Source organism: Cherax quadricarinatus, chromosome 3 (assembly GCF_038502225.1).
Source record: "Cherax quadricarinatus isolate ZL_2023a chromosome 3, ASM3850222v1, whole genome shotgun sequence".
Lineage (NCBI taxonomy): Eukaryota > Metazoa > Arthropoda > Malacostraca > Decapoda > Parastacidae > Cherax > Cherax quadricarinatus.
Genome location: NC_091294.1, coordinates 16,968,021 through 16,994,728, shown reverse-complemented (window position 1 = coordinate 16,994,728; position 26,708 = coordinate 16,968,021). Strand labels below are relative to the sequence as shown.

The window sequence follows — 26,708 nt, the reverse complement described above, 5'->3', positions numbered from 1 at the left end:
TAGATGGTATGCAGGGTAGTCGATGTTGTAACACTGCTTCTGGAGGACCGAGGAGTGACACATTTTTGGGTGAAAGAAAGTACAGGAAGAAGAACGACACACTCCTTTAGACAGGAGGTCGCTACATTTTTGGGATGCTCAAAGTTGCATATCCCATTTTTTTTACCTGATATTCCATGCTTACAGATGTCCCAAGCATAATATTTGCACAAATTCACCTTTGGTTGAGAATTGTTGGGAGGTGTGTTGTCAATTTCTGCAGGTTCTGGGACTGCACTATAATCCTCAGTATCCAAGCCAGGGCCACCCCGTCCTGGATTCTATCTACTTTCCTCAGTAGAGGAAGGAGGAGACTCCTCTCCAACATCTGTACTGTGGGCCACGGTCTTGTGCAATGATGGTTGTATATTTACGGTTTTAGTGGTGGTTGTGGTAGGGTCCCTAGTAGAGTCTGGGCTGGCAGTAAGGCTGGGGGCTGGGTCTGAGTCAACACTGGGGCTGGGGGCTGAGCCTGGGCCAGCACCAGCACTGTGGGTATTAGTGCTATGACTGGGGGATGGGTCTGGTTTAGCACTATGTGGGTGACTAGATAGATTCGAGTCATCTGTTGTGGTATGGGCATTCTGCATTTTTTGATACACTATCTCTTGCTCCCATGTTTTATATATTTTTGGTAGACTATCCAAGAGGTCATCCTTGTTTTCTTGATTATTTTTCTCATTTATTACTCTCCTTAGTACCTTTCTGATACCTGCCCAAAGTTCTACATCTTTATTGCACAACCAGAAACACCTTGCTAGTTCGAGGTCATTTTTTGAGGCTGTATTTAGTCTAGTACAAGAGAGATGGTGTTTGGAAAAGCATAGATTGCATGTGATTCTGGATTTCCTTCCAAGGATTTTTTTTTTCCTTCCAAGGATTTTTTTACATGTCCCACAGATATGCTGTGCTGACATCCTGTCTGTATCCTACTACACACTGTATGCCACGGAAGAAAACTGATTTCCACTTTACCTTTCTCTTGCTGGTGCCAGCAATATGCAAGATGTATTTATACGAACCAAGTTTGCAGTATGTGGGTGGTGGTGTAGGGTGGGTGGTGGGTGGGTGTGAGGGCAGGACTTACCCACACTGCCACACTTCACTATTATTTTTATTATTATTATTATTATTATTATTATTTAATTTCCTTTTATGTAGTGCTGTACACTGTTTATCTCAAGGATATACACTGTATTCTTTCAAAATACACTTTTCACTGCGCTATACTGGGATCATTGTTTTATTATTTACGCAGCAGCTGGGCCTACGCTAACTTTCCCCTACACTTCTATGGAAAAGTTTATTTCCTGTTTAGTAGAGGTAACAGTTGTATGCTCAATTTATGTATGCTGTGATTCCCTGCACCTCAATGCTACCACCACTCGTTTTATCTCTTATGACTATAGTAACTACTCATCCGTTATTAACACTTCACGGGACCTCTGGCAATAGTTCGCTAGTGCCAGTCGCTTGTAAGACATTCCCATATCTACACTATATATTGTACGCTATACTGGGGGATAATTAAGATTACTCTTATCTACAATTTAGTTCACTATGTCACTGCACATATATATTCTTGTCACTCACTATATTACTTATAGATAGATCAATATTTGTTTATTTCCACTTGTGTCGACATCAGGCAATAATTCACTAGTGCTGGTCAGGTCTATTTCCCACAGTAACCGTTCCTCCACTGGCACTCTCCATTTGACCCTATAATCTATATTTTCCTATTTAGTGTTCACTGATATTACTTTTTTGTTTGTTCAAAGGAGTAGTATATGCACTTTATGGTTGCACACGCTTATTTCCCGCATTCTGTTCCCTCTGCTACTATCAAGACACGCAGTTTTTGACGGAGCACAACCGCGCGCGACTGTCCCTGGTGTAACCTATTATACTCCTAGGTAGACACCTAGTATTTTATCCAACTAGGACAAAAGAAGTTAAATTTATAATACTGTATGAAGATAACAGGAAAATCTTGTTTTAATATTAGGAAATCCCCCCCAAATTTATAATTTTCTCTTAAAAAAGAAAAACAATCATTTCTACATGTACGGCTACTGCATAAAATTTCAAGGTACAGTATTATGCAATTTTTGAAAGAACAAACAAAAAAGTTGTTCATATTGGACAAACAGTTCATGTTAGACAAACAATTTATTTCTCTCTCAATTTATTAGTTTACATATGTACATATTCTTAAGTCATAGTCTATAGAAAGGAAATATGACAGAAAATCATCATTACTTTTATAAGAAAACTTAATATTATGAGAAATTGAAATCAACTCACCTGAGTATACAGAAGGAACCAATGTATCCAAAGGCATTTACTGTCAAGAAGCAGACAGAAGTAATGTAATCTCTTAACAACTTCTGTCCATATTTATGATTTAGTTTCCGGTACTTTACGAGTCCAGTGAGCTTTAAAAAATAAATTTACAAATATCATTAACAACTAGTGCAAATTGTGTAATGCAATCATAAGTGTATTTTCCATGTGCAGAAAACAAAATAGAGTAGCCCCTCATTTATCATAAGAAATAATTTAATATAATTAATGCTCTTTCACACACAAGCAAAAGGAAAGAGGACTAAGAGCACTGAAAATGCCCTTGTTTAATGGAGGTTATAGAATAGACAACAATAAAATAGACAGAAGATTTTGCTAGCAGCATCAAGAGGGAGAACAAGAGGCCACAATTTAAACAGGGCTCAAAGAATAACAGAAAATACATTGTATCTTCAGATAATGTTGACCTGGTGGAATGGAACATAAGTGAGAAAAGTTGTACTATAACAACTGGAGACTAGGAAATTATATGGCAAACTAAATGCTTAAGAAGGAATGCCACAAGATTTTATAACTTTTTTTTTTTTTTTTTTCAACAAGTCGGCCGTTTCCCACCGAGGCAGGGTGACCCCCCCCCCCCAAAAAAAAAAAAAAAAAAAAAAAAATCCCCAAAAAGAAAATACTTTCATCATCATTCAACACTTTCACCACACTCGCACATTATCACTGTTTTTGCAGAGGTGCTCAGAATACAACAGTCCAGAAGCATACACATATAAAGACACACAACATATCCCTCCAAACTGCCAATATCCCAAACCCCTCCTTTAAAGTGCAGGCATTGTACTTCCCATTTCCAGGACTCAAGTCCGACTATATGAAAATAACCGGTTTCCCTGAATCCCTTCACTAAATATTACCCTGCTCACACTCCAACAGATCGTCAGGTCCCAAGTACCATTCGTCTCCATTCACTCCTATCTAACACGCTCACGCACGCTTGCTGGAAGTCCAAGCCCCTTGCCCACAAAACCTCCTTTACCCCCTCTCTCCAACCCTTTCGAGGACGACACCTACCCAGCCTTCCTTCCCCTATAGATTTATATACTTTCCATGTCATTCTACTTTGATCCATTCTCTCTAAATGACCAAACCACCTCAACAACCCCTCTTCTGCCCTCTGACTAATACTTTTATTAACTCCACACCTTCTCCTAATTTCCACACTCCGAATTTTCTGCATAATATTTACACCACACATTGCCCTTAAACAGGACATCTCCACTGCCTCCAACCGTCTCCTCGCTGCTGCATTTACCACCCAAGCTTCACACCCATATAAGAGTGTTGGTACTACTATACTTTCATACATTCCCTTCTTTGCCTCCATAGATAACGTTTTTTGACTCCACATATACCTCAACGCACCACTCACCTTTTTTCCCTCATCAATTCTATGATTAACCTCATCCTTCATAAATCCATCCGCCGACACGTCAACTCCCAAGTATCTGAAAACATTCACTTCTTCCATACTCCTCCTCCCCAATTTGATATCCAATTTTTCTTTATCTAAATCATTTGACACCCTCATCACCTTACTCTTTTCTATGTTCACTTTCAACTTTCTACCTTTACACACATTCCCAAACTCATCCACTAACCTTTGCAATTTTTCTTTAGAATCTCCCATAAGCACAGTATCATCAGCAAAAAGTAACTGTGTCAATTCCCATTTTGAATTTGATTCCCCAAAATTTAATCCCACCCCTCTCCCGAACACCCTAGCATTTACTTCCTTTACAACCCCATCTATAAATATATTAAACAACCATGGTGACATTACACATCCCTGTCTAAGACCTACTTTTACCGGGAAGTAGTCTCCCTCTCTTCTACACACCCTAACCTGAGCCTCACTATCCTCATAAAAACTCCTTACAGCATTTAATAACTTACCACCTATTCCATATACTTGCAACATCTGCCACATTGCTCCTCTATCCACTCTATCATATGCCTTTTCTAAATCCATAAATGCAATAAAAACTTCCCTACCTTTATCTAAATACTGTTCACATATATGCTTCAATGTAAACACTTGATCTACACATCCCCTACCCACTCTGAAACCTCCTTGCTCATCCTCAATCCTCCATTCTGTCTTACCTCTAATTCTTTCAATTATAACCCTACCGTACACTTTTCCTGGTATACTCAGTAAGCTTATTCCTCTACAATTTTTACAGTCTCTTTTGTCCCCTTTCCCTTTATATAAAGGGACTATACATGCTCTCCGCCAATCCCTAGGTACCTTCCCCTCTTTCATACAATTATTAAACAGAAGTACCAACCACTCCAACACTATATCCCCCCCTGCTTTTAACATTTCTGTCATGATCCCATCAGTTCCAGCTGCTTTACCCCCTTTCATTTTACGTAATGCCTCACGTACCTCCCCCACACTTACATTCTGCTCTTCTTCACTCCTAAAAGATGGTATACCTCCCTGACCAGTGCATGAAATTACTGCCTCTGTTTCTTCCTTAACATTTAAAAGTTCCTCAAAATATTCTCGCCATCTACCTAATACCTCCATCTCCCCATCTACTAAGTCCCCTACTCTGTTTTTAACTGACAAATCCATATTTTCCCTAGGCTTTCTTAACTTGTTTAACTCACTCCAAAATTTTTTCTTATTTTCATTAAAATTTCTTGACAGTGCCTCTCCCACTCTATCATCCGCTCTCCTTTTGCACTCTCTCACCACTCTCTTTACCTTTCTTTTACTCTCCATATACTCTGCTCTTCTTATAACACTTCTGCTTTGTAAAAACCTCTCATAAGCTACCTTTTTCTCTTTTATCACACCCTTTACTTCATCATTCCACCAATCACTCCTCTTTCCTCCTGCCCCCACCCTCCTATAACCACAAACTTCTGCCCCACATTCTAATACTGCATTTTTAAAACTATTCCAACCCTCTTCAACCCCCCCACTACTCATCTTTGCACTAGCCCACCTTTCTGCCAATAGTCGCTTATATCTCACCCGAACTTCCTCCTCCCTTAGTTTATACACTTTCACCTCCCTCTTACTTGTTGTTGCCACCTTCCTCTTTTCCCATCTACCTCTTACTCTAACTGTAGCTACAACTAAATAATGATCCGATATATCAGTTGCCCCTCTATAAACATGTACATCCTGGAGCCTACCCATCAACCTTTTATCCACCAATACATAATCTAATAAACTACTTTCATTACGTGCTACATCGTACCTTGTATATTTATTTATTCTCTTTTTCATAAAATATGTATTACTTATTACCAAATTTCTTTCTACACATAGCTCAATTAAAGGCTCCCCATTTACATTTACCCCTGGCACCCCAAATTTACCTACTACTCCCTCCATAACATTTTTACCCACTTTAGCATTGAAATCCCCAACCACCATTACTCTCACACTTGATTCAAAACTCCCCACGCATTCACTCAACATTTCCCAAAATCTCTCTCTCTCCTCTACACTTCTCTCTTCTCCAGGTGCATACACGCTTATTATAACCCACTTTTCACATCCAATCTTCATTTTACTCCACATAATCCTTGAATTAATACATTTATAGTCCCTCTTTTCCTGCCATAGCTTATCCTTCAACATTATTGCTACTCCTTCTTTAGCTCTAACTCTATTTGAAACCCCTGACCTAATCCCATTTATTCCTCTCCACTGAAACTCTCCCACCCCCTTCAGCTTTGTTTCACTTAAAGCCAGGACATCCAGCTTCTTCTCATTCATAACATCCATAATCATCTCTTTCTTATCATCTGCACAACATCCACGCACATTCAGACTTCCCACTTTGACAATTTTCTTCTTCTTATTCTTTTTATAACTATAAACAGGTAATCACAATAGGCTCATTCCATGTCAAGTGGACCAGGGGTGAACACCTGATCATCTCCAATTTCGATAAAATTTTGCATAAAAGGTTGGCATGTATGTTATACCAATGTCAGAAAAGTTTTAGTTCATGATATGCAATAGTAGTAATGCTATAACCCTCAGATTGGAGGCAGGTGAAAATTTCACCAACCAGAAGCACACAATCAGCAATGTTCAGGTTACTGCTGAGGCAGATCTTGAAGAGTAAAGTTGTGTAAGCAGAGATGCATATACGTACTACAACTTTTGGAGCTTATCTCAAAAATTGCAGTCATAAAACTTGCATACCTGGAGTATACCTGGAGAGTGTTTTCGGGGTCAATGCCCCCACGGCTCAATCTGTCACTAGGGCTTGTGGTGGATCAGGGCCTGATCAACCAGGCTGTTACTGTTGGCCACATGTAACCCAACATACTAACCACAGCCTGGCTGGTCAAGTACTGACTTTAGGTGTCTGTCTAGCACCTTCTTGAAGACAGCAGGGGTCTACTGGTAATCCCCCTTATGTATGCTGGGAGGCAGCTGAACAGTCTTGGGCCCCTGACACTTATTATGTTGTCTCTTATCGTGCTAGTGGTGCCCCTGCTTTTCACTGGGGGGATGTTGCATCGTCTGCTGAGTTTTTTGCTTTCATAGGGAGCAATTTTAGTGTGCAAATTTAGTACTAATCGCTTTTACTTTTTTCATAGTATGAAGCCAAAGCAAAATTGAAATCTTGAATTTAGCTGCCTATATCTAAAGGAAAACATTATTTTAGTATTACAATATTATAGCCAGCTACAATCCTAATATATCAGACTCCACACATTTTTAGTTCCTGAGAGAATGGTACCTAAAAATGCCCTCACAGACCTCATAGTGAATTTTAGTCCATTTTTGAAGACCAATAGCAAAAAAGCAGCACAACCCAAAAAAAAAAATTAGAAAGAGCAGATTCTAAGCTACAAGCTATCTATTTTCTGGATAGGCATTTTGCTTTTCAAGGCAGAAAACAAGCCTTAAAATAAATTAATTTTTGGCTTGCACAGCATTATACTGAAAACCAGGCATTTTTCAGTTGCTGCTGTTATAGAGCAAAAACAGCTAGAACCTCATATTTAGGAGTTCTTACACAATTTTCGGTGGCAGTTTCAGAAATTGTTATCTCAACTAATTGGGACTGGTATTTATTTTGTAAAGTAAGCTTAAAGTTCTCAAAAAAGCTTTGTGAAAACTGTGATGGCAGCTTTTGACATTGCTGATTTTCAATAAAAACAATGTTAGGATCCTCTCCAAGATACGATACTACGTGCCGCAATCTGCCCTTCTCACATTATACCATTCACTCATTTATCCATACCACACCTATGCTATTTGTGCTTGGGGATCAACTGCAACAACACACCTAAAGCCAATAATAACCCAACAAAAAGCCGCAGTAAGAATAATCACGCAATCCCATCCCAGGCAACAACCCCCCCCCCCCCACTCTTCACAGATCTAATCTTACTCACTGCTCAGAACATCCACACTACTACTGTGCAATCTACATCTACAGGACCTTAAATTCCAATATTAACCCTGACCTAAAACGCTTTCTTGATAGTTGTGACGGGACCCACAGGCATAATACCAGACACAAACATCTGTATGACAACCCCCGATAAATGGAATTGAGGGGGTTTTGGAAGGATAAAACCATTGATTAAACCTTTCTGGTCAACCAGAATGGAAGGGAGTTAGAAGTTAATAGGTGAAGCCGGACTGTGGAGTGAGGTGGGAAGGGGAGTGTGTAATAAGGGGTTAACTGAAAGGGGTTTGTGAAGTTAAGGGAAAAGTGAGCAGTGAAGAGGGTTTTGAAGAAGAAAATTTACTAGTAATTCAGTGGTGATTACTAAAGCAGATACTAAGTGTACTAGGTGACTGGAAAAGAGAAATAAATATTATTGTATATGAGTAAAAGAGCGAAGAGTGAAAATGGCAGGCATTAGGGGGGTACAGGCTGCCATAATTATATTTATCTTTCTTCTTCAATTCCATGAAGAAAGAAATCAGTCATGGGGGCTGGAAAAGGTGAATGGAGTAACAGCGCCCTGGACAGTAAAAGCCCAACAGTTGCCATCCTACCAGAAAAGTAAATGTCACTATCGCCGCAAGGTATGGCAACACCGCATACCCAAACAATAACAGTGGCACACAGCTCTTATTGTAGCGCTCTTAAGTGGTGATATCCAAATTAATCCAGGACCTCAAACTATTGTGCAGAGGCAAAACAAACAGATAAATGACGGTCTAGTAGCTAGGAATGATAACCTTAACTTCATATGTAATGCATACATAGGTCAATGTGAGACAATACAGCCATTATTATCTCAAGCACTACCAAACAGGTGCATACACTGTACTAAAGTATGCATGAAAAACAGAAAAGGCACCTTATGTAAAATGTGTAAGGGGTGGGTGCATGATGGATGTATGTACAATTACAGCAACGGTGCCAGAATTCAATTTGTGTGTAACAAATGCACTTTGGCACAGTTACCCTTTAGCAATGATGACATTGATTTACCTAATTTTAATACAAATGACCCATTGCCATATATTGATGATTATAATTGTTTTATGAAAACAGGCCTTCACTTTATTCATGTCAACGCAAGATCACTTCTTCCTAAATTGACAGAGATTAGGATTCTAGCTAACAAAATTAGGGCAGCAGTTATAACCATCTCTGAATCCTGGCTGGATGATACGGTTAATGACGACAAGGTCAAAATAGAAGGTTACAATATAAAACGCTTAGATAGGAACAGAAAGGGTGATGGAGTATGTGCCTACATTAGAAATGACTTAGCTTACAATCCAAGACCTGATTTAAATAACAATAAACTGGAGATTCTATGGTTTGAAGTGCTGCTTCCCAAGACCAAACCCATCTTAGTAGGAACTAGTTACCGCCCTCCTACCCAGGACCAGTTCTTAGAAGACTTTTTCAGAGTATTGTCCGGACTTGAAAACAATTGCGAGACAATAATACTGGGCAACTTCAATATCTGTTTTTAGCAGCAAAATAATGGGCTATGCAAAAGGTATAAGCAAATTCTAGGTTTAAATAGTTACACTCAACTAATTAATACACCAACCCGGATCACACAGTTCTCAGCCACCCTAATTGACCACATACTTTGTAACCGCGCTGAGAACATTAGTCAGTCAGGCGTCATTACCACAGGTCTTAGTGATCATTTCATCATTTACTGCACCAGGAAAATCACTAGGGATAGGATAGGCCTACACAGGACAATAAAAATGAGGTCAACTAGAAACTACAGTAAAGAAACACTGGTAAATAGGCTACACAATTGTGACTGGACAGAGATAAGTTGTGCGGACGTAAACGATGCCTGGGAAAAATTCAAAACAATGTTCATTGTTATCCTTGATAATATTGCACCAGTTAAAGAGGTTAGGATTAAAGGAAGAACTGAACCCTGGATGACTACTGAGATATTAGATAATATGAAATTCAGAGACCAGCTGCTAAAAAGATTTAGAGCAAACAGACAGGATATTGCAGCACTAAATGAATTCCAAAGGGTGAGGAACAGAGTACAGAGACTTATAAAAGGAGCAAAGGCAAAGCACTATTGCTCAAAAATTGAAGAGTATAAACATAACCCCAGAAAGCTCTGGCAACAACTAAAACAGTTGGGGAATAGCCATAAGCCAGAAGATAGGTCTAACATAGTACTCACTATTGATAATGAGGTATGCCACGAAACATCTAAGGTGGCAAATTGCTTTAATTCCTACTACACATCTGTTGCTAGTAAGTAAACTACCAGCTGCATCAAATACCTTTAACACAGACTCTGATAAGTTTCAAACATACTATACCAATAAAGGGGTAACCCCAAACAGTTGTCAACTAGTAAGTGTATCTCATGACTTTATTCAAAAAGAACTAAGCAGGTTAAACCCAACTAAGAGCACAGGCCCTGATAACATCCTGTCTAAGTTCCTAAAAGATGGTGCTTCTGAACTGTCAATCCCTATTGCTCACATAATAAATCTATCAATCACCACTAATACCGTACCGGAGGGGTTCAAGGAGGCCAGAGTTACTCCTATCTTCAAGAAAAATAGTAGGTCTGATGTCAGCAACTATAGGCCTGTTAGTATACTCAGTATAATATCCAAAATTCTAGAGAGGGCGGTGTACTCTCAAGTAGTTAAGTACCTTAATGACAACAACATTCTCCATAGCTATCAATCGGGCTTTAGAAGATCTTACTCAACTGACACCTCCCTAATTAATCTGATGGATTACTTGAGAACTGAAATGTCAAAGGGAAACTTCATAGGTATGGTAACCTTAGACCTGCAAAAGGCCTTCAATACTGTCAACCACAATATATTATGTAAGAAACTTCAAGCTATCGGTATAGGTTCTGTAGACTGGTTTAAGTCCTACCTTAGCAACAGGAGACAAATTGTCAAAATCAACAAAATGGAATCAGATCCCCTGCCAATAACATGTGGAGTTCCCCAAGGTAGTATTCTGGGTTCCTTATTATTCTTATGTTATGTCAATGACATGCCTATCAGTGTCAAGTGCAAACTCCTACTGTATGCAGATGACAGTGCCCTGTTAGTGTCAGGTAAAGACCCACAAGATATAGCTAATGTTTTAACACTGGAACTGGAGTCCTGCACCAAATGGTTAGTAGACAACAAACTATCATTACACCTCGGGAAAACTGAAGCCATTCTCTTTGGCACGAAACATAAACTGAGAAGGGTAAATAATTTTAATGTCCAGTGTAATGGGGAGTCAATCACTTTGGTTTCATCAGTAAAATATCTGGGAATCCCCTTTGACCCATGCATGTCAGGAGAATTGATAGGGAACAGTGTAGTAAAGAAAGCGAATGCCAGACTGAAGTTCCTGTATAGACAAGCTCAGTGTCTACCTACTGAGGCTCGCAGGACCTATGTCTAGCCCTTATACAATGCCATATGGATTACGCTTGCTCTTCATGGTACTCTGCCTTGACAAAAAAACTGAAAGATAGACTGTAAATTACCCAGAACAAAATCGTAAGATTCATCCTGGGGCTGGGACCAAGAGAACATGTAGGCCAGGATGAATTACAGCAGTTGGATATGCTGAATGTTGAAGACAGAGTAAAACAACTGAAGCTAAATCATGTTTATAAAATTGCTCACAGTGTCCAAAATATCTTGCTGTCAATTTTGTCAAGGTTGGGAACCAAAGCAATCATAGTACTAGGGGGAGAGAGCACAACTTTGTAGTACCCACAGTCATTGGCCAGGCTTCAAACACCTTTTAGTCACTGTCTGACTTTTTTGGGTTATCCTAGGTTCTCTACACATATGCTGCTATGTATGATAATTCTATGTAACTATCTCAAGAAATCGTAATGACACGATTGCAAACAAACCATAACCCCGGCCGGGATTGAACCCGCGGTCATAGAGTCTCAAAACTCCAGCCCGTCGCGTTAGCCACTAGACCAGGGGCTAACGCGACGGGCTGGAGTTTTGAGACTATGACCGCGGGTTCAATCCCGGCCGGGGGTATGGTTTCTATGTAACTGTATTTGTGTATACCTGAATAAACTTACTTACTTACTTATTCCCCGTGTCCGACTAAACCTTTACAAAAATTTAATGTATGTCAAAGGGCCTAAAAATCTGGAACACCCTACCTGAATTGTCAAGTTTGTTAGTTTTGTTTCCAGCCTGTAATCCTTTTTTCATAGGTTTCATTTTGTAGTTTGAGAATATAATTTTCTTGTAAAATCATCTGAATGGTGTGTTGTTGAAGAGGACTGTGCACTGATGCCATACCTGAGGATGTTGATAAGTTAAATTACATTCACTTGTTAGATGAAGAATGAGGGGAGACATGATCGAAGTGTATAAGTGGAAGATAGGTATTAATAAAGGGGATATTAATAAGGTCTTGAGGATATCTCTTCAAGAGAGAACCCGCAGTAATGGATTTAAATTAGATAAGTTTAGATTTAGAAAGGACATAGGAAATTATTGGTTTGGAAATAGGGTAGTTCATGAGTGGAACAGTCTGCCTAGTTGGGTTATTGAGGCTAGGACTTTGGGTAGCTTCAAATTTAGGTTGGATAAATACATGAGTGAGAGGGGTTGGATTTGAGTGGGACTTGCACATCAGAGCTTATTTCTTGGGTAGCATTGAAAATTGGGCTGGGTAAATGTTTTGTTAGTGGGATGAGCTGTAAAGGACGTGCCTAGTATGGGCCAACAGGCCTGCTGCAGTGTTCCTCCTTTCTTATGATCTTATGAATGCCATCAATTGGAGTCAAGAGGTCTTCTGTGTTCGTCATGGCTGATGAGGCGCAGTCAGCTAGGAGGTGAGGAGTGGGCGAGGATGAATGTTGGCTGAATCCTGAGAAAGACTTGGGGTCGTCTGCCGTGATTTTTGTTTTGTTGCCCTGGACAGTGGTGATGGGGGTGGATGATGCAATGGCATCCTCCACGGTAGACATGAGTGGTAACAATGTCCTTGGTGCTTAACTTGGAGTTTGTTCTCTGTTTCCCTCCCATGTGAACACGGCAAAGTTGATGTGAAGGTGCAGCTACTGTAAGTTAGTGGTAACCGTCACTTGGCTGGTTGTACATCTGGCAGCAGGATTGATGTTTGGTATGCCAGGCAGTTCTCTTTTAATCGAATTCAGTCAGCTTGTTGACGTCACTGTCAGTTGTCTTGGGTCATCATAAGTTCCACGTATAATCATGCAGCAGTACATACTTGCAATCAGGCCATAACTGGAGCTTAAATCGGCCCAGGAGACTGCAAATATTTTAAGGTAAGTAATGAGTGTACTGTATGTGTATTTTAATTTTTATTGTTTTTTATGCCTAGTTCTATTGCTAACTTATTATGTGTTAGTGTAAACTTGTTATTTGGCATTTATATGCATTTATAAGTGGAAAAAAATGGCGTTCTGCTTTGCAGCGGTAGCCTGGAACCTAACTTGCTGTATAAGTGGGGCTTTACTGTATACCATAATGAAACATATGCAACAATGTATGATCCCATTGTATAAATCAGTAACTTTCACAAAATTTTCTGTTACAATAATGTTTTGTCAAAAATCAGCAAAGTCAAAATTTACCACCACAGCCGTCACAAATTTTTGACAAATTTAACCTTAATTTGCAAAATAAATATTGGTCCCTGCCAATTACTTTAGTGAAACTGGCTGCTCTCTTTCTGACAGACTCAAAGAGCACAAAAGTAGTGTTAGGCTTGCCGACACCAACAATGCTCTTTTCTGTCATGTCAGAGATCACAGTCATCCAACTGACTTGTCTGCTAAAACTATCTACCCTACTTCTTACTTTCACAGTCACTGTCTGGCTGAATTCTCCCTTATACACAACTTTCCTCGTATGAATCTTAGTCCTGGTTTCGTCTCTATAGATGCCTTCCTCTCCCATTACACAGTAAAATGTTCCAAACTTCAGAACACCAGTGACTTAACCTGATTCCTTTCTTCTCCTTCTCCCTCTTCCCCCTTCCCTTTTTTCTCTTCAAATTCAAATTTTTATTTCTTTGCATGTTTACAATGTGATTGACATGTTGTAGGAAGTCCTATTTACATAGTTTACAGTGTGTAATTACGATAATGATTTGCAGTGCAAAGAGAGCCACTATCATGCCTAGGCAATACAGGCAGACTAAATTTAATGGGTTACAGACTACTTAATACTAGACAACTAGGTCATAGTTTGCTAAAGTTGTACATCTGTTTTTATATATAGCAAACAGTAAATTGACTTAAATTACAATATGAGAACATTACAATGGGACAAGTGGAAAGTAGTGTACAGGTTGCATATATCAACAGTAAAATGACTTAAATTACAATATAGGAATATTACAATGGGCCATGTTGAAAGTAGTTTACAATATAAGATTGTTACAACTGAGTATAAGTCAGAACAATTTTGTGCAGGTATTGATTTTTTACACAAATAACCCGCACATAAAAGAGAGAAGCTTATGACGACGTTTCGGTCCGACTTGGATCATTGACAAAGTCAATGTGACTTTGTCAATGGTCCAAGTCGGACCGAAACGTCGTCATAAGCTTCTCTCTTTTATGTGCGGGTTATTTGTGTATCGTTCCAGTCACGGTATTGTGCCTTTTTTTGTTATTGATTTTTTACAATGTAGTATTAAGTAATGTAATGAACTTTGAGCATCTATTTTTGAAGTTTTGAGATTTAGGTGAGTGACACTGTGATCCTTAGCACAGTATGTGGTAATGGAGGTGAATTTGAAAGCAGCTTGGAAGCTGTTTAGTTTTGGGTGAGTAGGCGATTTCTGAGTCTTGAACTGATTTGCAGACAGGGGTCCTATAGTGTTCTCTGGCAGTGAATTCCAAATCTTTATGTGCATAGCGTTTTTGTATAGGGAGAGATGGACACAAGGGATATCAAAGAGTGTTCTGTGTCTTGTATTATGGTTGTGTGTTCTGCTGCAGCTGTCAAGGCTAAGTTTAAGAGGAGGGTTGATACTAGAGTGCAATGTCCTATGTATGTAGTAGGGACAATAAAAAGTGTGGGTGTTTTGTATATTGAGTAAATTAAGACTCTTGAATAGTGGCAGAGTATGCTGTCTTGAGCTGGAATTTGTTATCAATCAGACTACTGTTTTTTTGTTGGGTTATTAAGGGTCTGAGATGATTTACTGTAGTTGAGCCCCATGCACAGACTCCATAGGTGAGACAGGGGTAAATGATTGAGTGGTACAGAGCAAGGAGAGCTGATTGCAGTATACAGTACCGTATCTTTAATAGAATGCCTACTGTCTTAAGAGACTTTCTTAGAAATTTGCCGTATGTGTGTCTGGAATTTGAGACTGCTGTCAAGGTGGAGTCCTAGAAATTTACCCTCTTTAAGTCTAGAAATGGGCAATCCATTTATCATTATGTTAAGCCATACATTTGAAGCCCTTTTTCCAAATTGCATGAAGTAGGTTTTGTCTATATTGAGAGTAAGCTTGTTGGTTGTCGTCCAGGTAGATAATTTCTGTAATTCAGCATTTACAGTGATAGTATGAGTGGATTTGGGTGAGAGAAGACATAAGTTGTGTCATCTGCAAATAATATGGGTTTGAGGAGTTTAGAAGCATTTGGGAGATCATTGATGCAAATGAGAATGAAGTGGGCCAAGGACACTACCTTGTGGGACACCAACAGTGACTGGTTGTGTGGTAGAGTTAGCTCCATTTGTGCATACATACTGGTTTCTGTTGCTAAGGTATGGCTTGAGGTAGTTGAGAGAGTGCCCTCTATATACATTCCCCAGAGAGAAATTAGGTCTAATAATAACGATCCCAAATGGGTTAACAGGAGGCTAAAGCATCTATTAGGGGAGAAAAGGGGAATTTATAGGCACATCAGAAGAGGAGAGGTTAACCTTACTGACCAATATGTTCAGCTTAAAAGAGAAGTAAAAAAGGCGATTAGAAAGGCTAAACGTGACTATGACATTAGAGTTGCTAATGAATCAAAGACTAATCCAAAGGGGTTCTTTCAAGTGTATAGGACGAAGGCAAAGGAAAAAGTAGGACCTCTGAAAATTGGGACTGGACAGATGACGGATAACGAACTGGAAATGTGTTCCTTATTTAATGACTATTTTTTGTCAGTTTTTACACAGGAAGATGTAAATGAGATTCCAGTAATTAACAATTATTTAGTTCCTGATGAATTTAAATTAACTAATATTACTGTCACGAGGGACATGGTTATTAAACAGATAGACAAACTGAAGCAAAATAAGTCCCCGGGACCCAATGAGTTGTTTTCCAGGGTACTTAAGGAATGCAAGATGGAGCTTAGTCAGCCATTAACGAGTGTGTTTAATGCATCCATCCTTACCGGTGTTGTGCCAGAGTTGTGGAAGATGGCTAATGTAGTTCCTATATTCAAATCAGGGGATAAGTCCATTCCTTCAAATTACCGTCCAATAAGCCTGACATCTATAGTGGGCAAGTTATTAGAATCAATTATAGCTGACATTATTAGAAGTCACCTTGAAGAGCATAACTTGATAAATGAATCTCAGCATGGACTCACGAGAGGTCGTTCCTGTCTGACAAACTTACTGACGTTCTTCAATAGAACATTTGAGGCAGTTGACAGTGATAAGGAATATGATATTGTTTATTTGGATTTTAGTAAAGCCTTCGATAGAGTATCTCACAAGAGACTCTTAAGAAAAGTGGCAGCTCATGGTGTAAGAGGTAAAGTTCTAGCATGGATAGAGGCATGGCTTAACAATAGAAAGCAAAGAGTTACCATTAATGGAGTGAAATCTGAATGGGGAGTAGTCACTAGTGGCATTCCACAAGGATCAGTTTTAGGCCCTCTCTTGTTCATAGTTTACATTAATGACCTTGATGAAAGGATTACGAGTGACATGAGTAAGTTTGCTGATGATACAAAGATAGGCCGTATAATTCACTCTGAGGAGGATAGCAATGAACTCCAGGAGGATTTGGACAAATTAATGTCTTGGTCTGAAAAATGGCAGATGAAGTTCAATGTCGATAAGTGTAAGGTACTAGCCCTTGGTAATGAAAATAACTCTCGAAGCTATAATCTAGGTGAAGTAGAGCTTGATCATACAGAATGTGAAAAGGACTTGGGAGTCATGGTGAGCAGAAATCTAAAGCCAAGACATCAGTGCCTTAGTGTGCACAACAAGGCCAACAAATTACTTGGATTTATCTCAAGAAGTATAAGTAACAGAAGTCCAAAAGTTATTTTACAGCTCTATATATCACCAGTGAGGCCTCATTTAGATTATGCTGCTCACTTTTGGTCCCCTTACTACAGGATGGCTATAGATTCATTAGAGAACATACAGAGAAGAATGACTAAAATGATTTACTGTGTAAGGAACCTCCCGTATAAAGATAGACTTAAAGCCTTAAATCTCCACTCTCTGGAGAGGTGTAGAATGAGGAGAGATATTATTGAAGTGTATAAGTGGATGACAGGCATAAACAAGAGAGATATTAATAAAGTACTGAGGGTGTCGAACCAGGTAAGAACCAGAAATAATGGATTTAAGTTGGATAAATTTAGATTAAGAAAGGACATAGGTAAGTACTGGTTTTCTAACGAGTTGTAGATGCGTGGAACAGTCTTCCCAGTAGGGTGATAGAGGCTAGGACCTTGGGTAGCTTTTAAGAAGAGATTGGACAAATATATGAGAGGGAGAGGCTGGGTTTGATTGGTGTCACTAGGTATGGGAGTGATTTCTTGGGTAGCTTTAGGTAGAGATAGTTTTGATAAAGACCTGCCTCGCATGGGCCAGTAGGCCTTCTGCAGTGTTCCTCCATTCTTATGTTCTTATTCCATAATGAGTTAACTTTAGGTGCAATAAGTCACGATCAACTGTATCAAAAGCTTTTTGTAGATCAATGAAGATTCCTGAGGGGAGCTTTTTTTTTGAGTGCCGTATATATTAGTTCTAGCATGTGTATTATAGCATCATTCATACTTTTTTTCACCTTGAATCCAAACTGACTGGGGCAGAGTATGTTGAGGGAGACTAGGTAGGAACAGACTTGTTTATGAATTATTTTTTCAAAGATTTTAGAAAGAAGGGGCAAGTCAGATATAGGCCTGTACAGTAGGGCCCCACTTATACGGCAGGTTAGGTTCCAGGCTACCGCCATAAAGAGGAAATCGCTGTAAAAAGGAACATCCTTTTTTTTCCACTTATAAACACATAGAAATACTAGATAACGAGCTTACACTAACATATATTAGTTAGCATTAGAACTAGGCATTAACCCTTTGAGGGTCGACAGGCCCTCTCTGAGACTCGTTCTCAGGGTCGGCAAAATTTAAAAAAAAAAAAAAAATTCTTATGAAAAGATAGAGAATCTTTTCCCAATCATAATGACACCAAAAGTATGAAATTTGATGGAAAACTTGTAGAATTATGCTCTCGCGAAGTTAGCAGTCTCGGCGACGTTTACGCATCGGCGATTTTGCCCACTTTGAGTCCCATTTTTGAAAAATTCCACTGTACTAGTCGACAAAAAACATGAATATTTCGCTAGAACTCAATTTTTTCTATCAAATGAGTGCAAGAAACCACCCATTTACCGATTTCAACTATCCAGTACAGTGGTCAGAATTTTGCAATTTTGCCAATTTCAGACAAATTTCAAAAGATGCCAATTTCCAAATAGGATCCAGAAAAAACAAGAAAGACATTCCTGGCACTAAAATGACATTTCCTCTGTTCATTAGTCACGTCTCAAGGCCCCTCTTACATTCTTTTGCTTTCCACTTTGAATTTTTATTCTCACAAAAAATAGAAGATTTACTGTTATGCAGCCTACTGCATTAGTGTAAAAAATGGTATAAATAATATTGGCGCACTTGCGAAAGAATATTAGACTCACCAGTTGACGTGTATTGGACGCTTGGCATGATTTGTTTACTTTTGAACTTTGGTAAAAATCGAACATTTCTGCTACTTTGAGCTCAATTTCAAGGTACTTTTCATTGTAAAACCAGTCAAAATCATCTCAATTTCTGTAATATGTCTTCCATTCTATAAAATGAGACCAAGAAAACTAGAATACAACAATAAATACCATACGAAAATACAGTGCAAAGTCGCTGTTTTATTCCAAAAAAATGTGCACACTGACCACATAGACCCATTCTTTCATATGTAGGCCTACCAGCTTTCTCCAACTAGATTTGAGGGCGCTAGAATTTAGGCGTACTAGTACGTCAAAAACCCTGGGTCGTAAGCCGTACTAGTACGGCCAAAACCCTCAGTGTTAAAAAATAATAAAAAAGTAATATACACATATAGTACACTCATTACTTACCTTAAAATATTTGTACTCTTAATCTAGGGTGAGATGAGTAGTATTTATTGTAAGAAATCGACTGTGGTATGTATGGTATCCAGCCGGGCTACCATACCAGACCAACCCACCCACATATAATATTCTATGACATTTAAGAGTCACAGAGCGATAAAATGCATATACAGTTCCCTCATTACTTTTTTTTTTTTTTTTTTTTGTTCAACAAGTCGGCCGTCTCCCACCGAGGCAGGGTGACCCAAAAAAGAAAGAAAATCCCCAAAAAGAAAATACTTTCATCATCATTCAACACTTTCACCACACTCGCACATTATCACTGTTTTTGCAGAGGTGCTCAGAATACAACAGTCTAGAAGCATACACATATAAAGATACACAACATATCCCTCCAAACTGCCAATATCCCAAACCCCTCCTTTAAAGTACAGGCATTGTACTTCCCATTTCCAGGACTCAAGTCCGACTATATGAAAATAACTGGTTTCCTGGAATCCCTTCACTAAATATTACCCTGCTCACACTCCAACAGATCGTCAGGTCCCAAGTACCATTCGTCTCCATTCACTCCTATCTAACACGCTCACGCAAGCTTGCTGGAAGTCCAAGCCCCTTGCCCACAAAACCTCCTTTACCCCCTCTCTCCAACCCTTTCGAGGACGACCCCTACCCCGCCTTCCTTCCCCTATAGATTTATATGCTTTCCATGTCATTCTACTTTGATCCATTCTCTCTAAATGACCAAACCACCTCAACAACCCCTCTTCTGCCCTCTGACTAATACTTTTATTAACTCCACACCTTCTCCTAATTTCCACACTCCGAATTTTCTGCATAATATTTACACCACACATTGCCCTTAAACAGGACATCTCCACTGCCTCCAACCGTCTCCTCGCTGCTGCATTTACCACCCAAGCTTCACACCCATATAAGAGTGTTGGTACTACTATACTTTCATACATTCCCTTCTTTGCCTCCATAGATAACGTTTTTTGACTCCACATATACCTCAACGCACCACTCACCTTTTTTCCCTCATCAATTCTATGATTAACCTCATCCTTCATAAATCCATCCGCCGACATGTCAACTCCCAAGTATCTGAAAACATTCACTTCTTCCATACTCCTCCTCCCCAATTTGATATCCAATTTTTCTTTATCTAAATTTATCATTTGACACCCTCATCACCTTACTCTTTTCTATGTTCACTTTCAACTTTCTACCTTTACACACATTCCCAAACTCATCCACTAACCTTTGCAATTTTTCTTTAGAATCTCCCATAAGCACAGTATCATCAGCAAAAAGTAACTGTGTCAATTCCCATTTTGAATTTGATTCCCCAAAATTTAATCCCATCCCTCTCCCGAACACCCTAGCATTTACTTCCTTTACAACCCCATCTATAAATATATTAAACAACCATGGTGACATTACACATCCCTGTCTAAGACCTACTTTTACCGGGAAGTAGTCTCCCTCTCTTCTACACACCCTAACCTGAGCCTCACTATCCTCATAAAAACTCTTTACAGCATTTAATAACTTACCACCTATTCCATATACTTGCAACATCTGCCACATTGCTCCTCTATCCACTCTATCATATGCCTTTTCTAAATCCATAAATGCAATAAAAACTTCCCTATCTTTATCTAAATACTGTTCACATATATGCTTCAATGTAAACACCTGATCTACACATCCCCTACCCACTCTGAAACCTCCTTGCTCATCCGCAATCCTACATTCTGTCTTACCTCTAATTCTTTCAATTATAACCTTACCGTACACTTTTCCTGGTATACTCAGTAAGCTTATTCCTCTATAATTTTTACAGTCTCTTTTGTCCCCTTTCCCTTTATATAAAGGGACTATACATGCTCTCCGCCAATCCCTAGGTACCTTCCCCTCTTTCATACATTTATTAAACAAAAGTACCAACCACTCCAACACTATATCCCCCCCTGCTTTTAACATTTCTGTCATGATCCCATCAGTTCCAGCTGCTTTACCCCCTTTCATTTTACGTAATGCCTCACGTACCTCCCCCACACTTACATTCTGCTCTTCTTCACTCCTAAAAGATGGTATACCTCCCTGACCAGTGCATGAAATTACTGCCTCTGTTTCTTCCTTAACATTTAAAAGTTCCTCAAAATATTCTCGCCATCTACCCAATACCTCCATCTCCCCATCTACTAACTCCCCTACTCTGTTTTTAACTGACAAATCCATATTTTCCCTAGGCTTTCTTAACTTGTTTAACTCACTCCAAAATTTTTTCTTATTTTCATTAAAATTTCTTGACAGTGCCTCTCCCACTCTATCATCCGCTCTCCTTTTGCACTCTCTCACCACTCTCTTTACCTTTCTTTTACTCTCCATATACTCTGCTCTTCTTATAACACTTCTGCTTTGTAAAAACCTCTCATAAGCTACCTTTTTCTCTTTTATCACACCCTTTACTTCATCATTCCACCAATCACTCCTCTTTCCTCCTGCCCCCACCCTCCTATAACCACAAACTTCTGCCCCACATTCTAATACTGCATTTTTAAAACTATTCCAACCCTCTTCAACCCCCCCACTACTCATCTTTGCACTAGCCCACCTTTCTGCCAATAGTCGCTTATATCTCACCTGAACTTCCTCCTCCCTTAGTTTATACACTTTCACCTCCCTCTTACTTGTTGTTGCCACCTTCCTCTTTTCCCATCTACCTCTTACTCTAACTGTAGCTACAACTAAATAATGATCCGATATATCAGTTGCCCCTCTATAAACATGTACATCCTGGAGCCTACCCATCAACCTTTTATCCACCAATACATAATCTAATAAACTACTTTCATTACGTGCTACATCATACCTTGTATATTTATTTACCCTCTTTTTCATAAAATATGTATTACTTATTACCAAATTTCTTTCTACACATAGCTCAATTAAAGGCTCCCCATTTACATTTACCCCTGGCACCCCAAATTTACCTACTACTCCCTCCATAACATTTTTACCCACTTTAGCATTGAAATCCCCAACCACCATTACTCTCACACTTGATTCAAAACTCCCCACGCATTCACTCAACATTTCCCAAAATCTCTCTCTCTCCTCTACACTTCTCTCTTCTCCAGGTGCATACACGCTTATTATAACCCACTTTTCACATCCAATCTTTATTTTACTCCACATAATCCTTGAATTAATACATTTATAGTCCCTCTTTTCCTGCCATATCTTATCCTTCAACATTATTGCTACTCCTATGAGGATAGACTAAGGGCCCTGAAACTGCACTCTCTAGAAAGACGTAGAATTAGGGGGGATATGATTGAGGTGTATAAATGGAAGACAGGAATAAATAAAGGGGATGTAAATAGTGTGCTGAAAATATCTAGCCTAGACAGGACTCGCAGCAATGGTTTTAAGTTGGAAAAATTCAGATTCAGGAAGGATATAGGAAAGTACTGGTTTGGTAATAGAGTTGTGGATGAGTGGAACAAACTCCCAAGTACCGTTATAGAGGCCAGAACGTTGTGTAGCTTTAAAAATAGGTTGGATAAATACATGAGTAGATGTGGGTGGGTGTGAGTTAGACCTGATAGCTTGTGCTACCAAGTCGGTTGCCGTGTTCCTCCCTTAAGTCAATGTGACCTGACCTGACTAGGTTGGGTGCATTGGCTTAAGCCGGTAGGAGACTTGGACCTGCCTCGCATGGGCCAGTAGGCCTTCTGCAGTGTTCCTTCGTTCTTATGTTCTTATGTTCCTTCTTTAGCTCTAACTCTATTTGAAACCCCTGACCTAATCCCATTTATTCCTCTCCACTGAAACTCTCCCACCCCCTTCAGCTTTGTTTCACTTAAAGCCAGGACATCCAGCTTCTTCTCATTCATAACATCCACAATCATCTCTTTCTTATCATCTGCACAACATCCACGCACATTCAGACTTCCCACTTTGACAATTTTCTTCTTCTTATTCTTTTTATTCTCATTACTTACCTTAAAATATTTGTAGTCTTGATGTAGGGTCAGAGGCGAGTAAATCAGATAAAACGAATAAATGAGAGAGAAAGAGAGAGAGAGAATGAGTACGAGAGAGGACACTCGCGGAGTTATGTAAACCAGGCAAACACCAGTTTTGTAAACAAACCAGGCGAACGCCAGTTTTGTAAACAAACTAGGTGAACACGTTTGGTTTGTGTACAAGTTACATTGTGTACAAATTGCCTCTATGTTAATATGGTAGAATAAATAAAGAGGAATACTCCCATTCTCATGTAACACCATTTTTTAAAGAAATGACGCTCTGAGTGAAGGCATACGAAAGGAATACAGTGTAACTTTCTACAATTATGCCCAGTAACACATTTTCTCCGATGTTGGACTAGAGAAAACGTTACTCTTGCCGTCACTCTTACAAGTTGTCTGGCTACCACATCTCATATTTATGTTTATTTATTCTACTGTGGGGTGTATTTATCATCTTTATATGTTATGTATCGTGTTTATTATATAATTTTGAAAAAAATATCGTAGATGGATTAATGAAAATGTGTATATTAATGTAATATATGACATTTAATGAGACTCAGTAATTATTATTATTTTTATTACTAATATGCCGTCTCGAGACATAACACTTACTGATTTTAATGCGTATCTGCACACTAGCAGTGTGTAAGTTTATATAGGTACAGGTAAACATAAGTATAATTATCAGAATATATGTAAAATATGAAATAACTTTTAAAAACACTTGAAATTTTGGGGTTTCCAGACATAATGGAGACACATAGTGCTTACAGAGCTCAGGGAGAATGTAAACAAACTGGGTGGGGTGCAGTGACCGTATTAGAAAGTCAGGTGGGGGGAGCCGTATAAAGTTTTGGTCATAATTTGAAATGACCATATTAGTAGAACGCCGTAAAGCGAAACGACATAAAACGGGGCCCTACTGTTCAGGTCTGTTGGATCACCTCCTTTGTGGATCGAAGTGACCCTTGCTATTTTAAGAATTGATGGGAAGGTGGAAGATTCAATGGATTTGTTAAAGATAGTTGCAATAATTGGTGACAGTATATGAGAAGCTTTTTTATACATAAAAGGTGGTAAGTTATTTAGGTCTCCTGCCTTGTTCTTAATTTAGTTGGGGATAAAAATAGAGTATCTGGGTAGATACCAGTAAGGTAGTCTGATGGTTGAGTGTTTGAGCTTGGGCTTCTGCTCGCTAGATTTCAAAATAGGGTCCAGAATGAACAATGCAGACATTCCTGGCTCTAAAATAACATTTTCTTTGTTCATCAGTCATGTCTCCAGGCCCCTCTGACATTACTCTTGCTTTCTATTTTGAATTTTTATTCAAACAAAAAACAGAAGATTTACTGTTATGCAGACTACGGCAATATTGTAATAATTGTATAAATAATGTCAACCCATTCATGACTGCATATCAGAATAGCTAGTTGGACATTTATTGGACAATGACATCATTTGTTTACTTTTGAACATCGGCAAAAATCAAACATTTCCCCTAATTTGAGGTCCATTTCAAGGTTCTTTTCATAGTAAAACCAATCAAAATCACCTCTATGTCTATAATATGTTTTCCATTCTATCAAATGAGACCAAGATAATGAGAATACAACCATAAATACTATACGAAAATACACCACAAATTCAGCGTTTTAATCCAAAAACATGGTCGGAGTTTTTTTTTTTTTCATTATCCACTGCGTGCTGCAGGATTTTTTTATATGGTGCACACTGACCACACAGACCCATTCTCTCACATGTGAGCCTACCAGTTTTCTCCTGCTTGATCTGAAACCGCTAGAATTTTTGAGTATATACGTATACGTCAAACACGGTGGCTCATAAGACGTATATATACAACCAAAACAGTCAGAGGGTTAATTTCCTCAAGTTTTCCATATCTGAGTAGTTGAAATTTCTCTTCATTAAAGTTCATATTGTTTTGCATGGCCCACTTGAAGATTTGGTTGATGTCTGCTTGAAGTCTTGTGGTGTCTTCGATGGAGGTCATTGTCATGGCAATTCAGGTGTCATCCAAAAAGGAAGACACGGAGCTATGGCAAATATGAGGATGAGGAATAGGACAGGAGTGAATACTGTGCCTTGTGGAACAAAGCTTTTCACTGTAGCTGCCTCAAACTCTACTGTTTACTATTACTCTTGTGTTCTGTTTGTTAGGAAGTTATAGCTCCATCTACCAACTTTCCTGTTATTCCTTTATCATGCATTTTGTGCGCTATTACACTGTGGTCACACCTGTCGAAGGCTCTTGCAAAGTCTGTGTATACTACATCTGCATTTTCTTTATCCTCTATAGCATCCAGGACCTTGTCATAGTGGTCCAGAAGCTGGGACAGGCAGGAGCAACCTGCCCTAAACCCGTGTTGCCCTGTGTTTTGTAATTGATGGGTATCTAGGTGATTGGTGATCTTGCTTCTTAGAACCCTTTCAAAAATTTTTATGATATGGGATGTTAGTACAATCAGTCTGTTGTTCTTTGCAATTGCTTTACTGCCACTTTTGAAGAGTGAGGCTATGTCTGGTGTTTTAAGTGAGTATGGGATGACCCATGTCCATGCTCCCTCTCTATAGAATGCTGAAGGCATGTGACAGGGGCTTCTTACAGTTTTTGATGAACACAGAGTTCCACAAGTCTGGGCCTGGGGCAGAGTGCATGGTCATGTCATTTATTGCCTTTTCAAAGTCTTGTGGTGTTAGGATAATATCAGAGATTTTTGAGATCACCAAATTTTGGGTCTCGTTCATAAAGAATTCATTTAGAGTGTCGGCCCTTAGTCTGGGTAAAGGCTCGCTGAACACTGAGTCGTATTGGGACTTTAGTATCTTACTCATTTCTTTGCTGTCGTCTGTGAGGTCCCATCTCTTCTAAGCAGGGGCACAATACTGGATGTTATTTTACCCTTAGATTTAGCATTAGAGAATAAGTTTGTTTGTTTTTCTCAATTTCTTTTATGGCTTTTACTTCTTCCTAAGATTCTTGTCTCCTGTAAGATTCATTCAGCTTAAGTTCAATATCTACCATTTCTCTGACCAGTGCCTCCCTTTGTATTTCAGACATATTGGCCCCTCTCAGCAGTTCTGTATAGGAAGAGTGAGTGAGTGAGTGAGTTCGGTCGGTCGGTCGGTCGGTCGGTCAGTCGGTCAGTCAGTCGGTCAGTCAGGCAGTCATGCAGTCAGTTATGCAGTCAGTCAGGCAGGCAGGCAGGCAGGCAGGCAGTCAGGCAGGCAGTCAGGCAGGCAGTCAGGCAGGCAGGCAGTCAGGCAGGCAGTCAGGCAGGCAGTCAGGCAGGCAGTCAGGCAGGCAGACAGTCAGTCAGTCAGGCAGGCAGTCAGGCAGGCAGTCAGGCAGGCAGTCAGTCAGTCAGGCAGGCAGTCAGTCAGTCAGTCAGGCAGTCAGTCAGTCAGGCAGTCAGGCAGTCAGTCAGTCAGT

At 39.3% G+C, this 26,708-nt stretch overlaps 1 protein-coding gene across 6 annotated transcripts in view; it reads right to left on the bottom strand.

Annotated features, from left to right (window-relative positions):
* Nucleotides 1-26,708, bottom strand: part of LOC128706573 (transmembrane protein 135) — a 211,907-nt gene that overhangs the window by 153,416 nt on the left and 31,783 nt on the right. For 4 of the 6 annotated variants that reach the window (XM_070090443.1, XM_070090458.1, XM_070090464.1 and 1 more), the window contains exon 3: nucleotides 2,347-2,477. The exons of the other annotated variants lie outside the window; for them this stretch is intronic. In XM_070090443.1, the coding sequence (XP_069946544.1) occupies nucleotides 2,347-2,477 (131 nt within the window). The remainder of the gene's footprint in view (nucleotides 1-2,346; nucleotides 2,478-26,708) is intronic. 6 annotated transcript variants of the gene reach the window in all.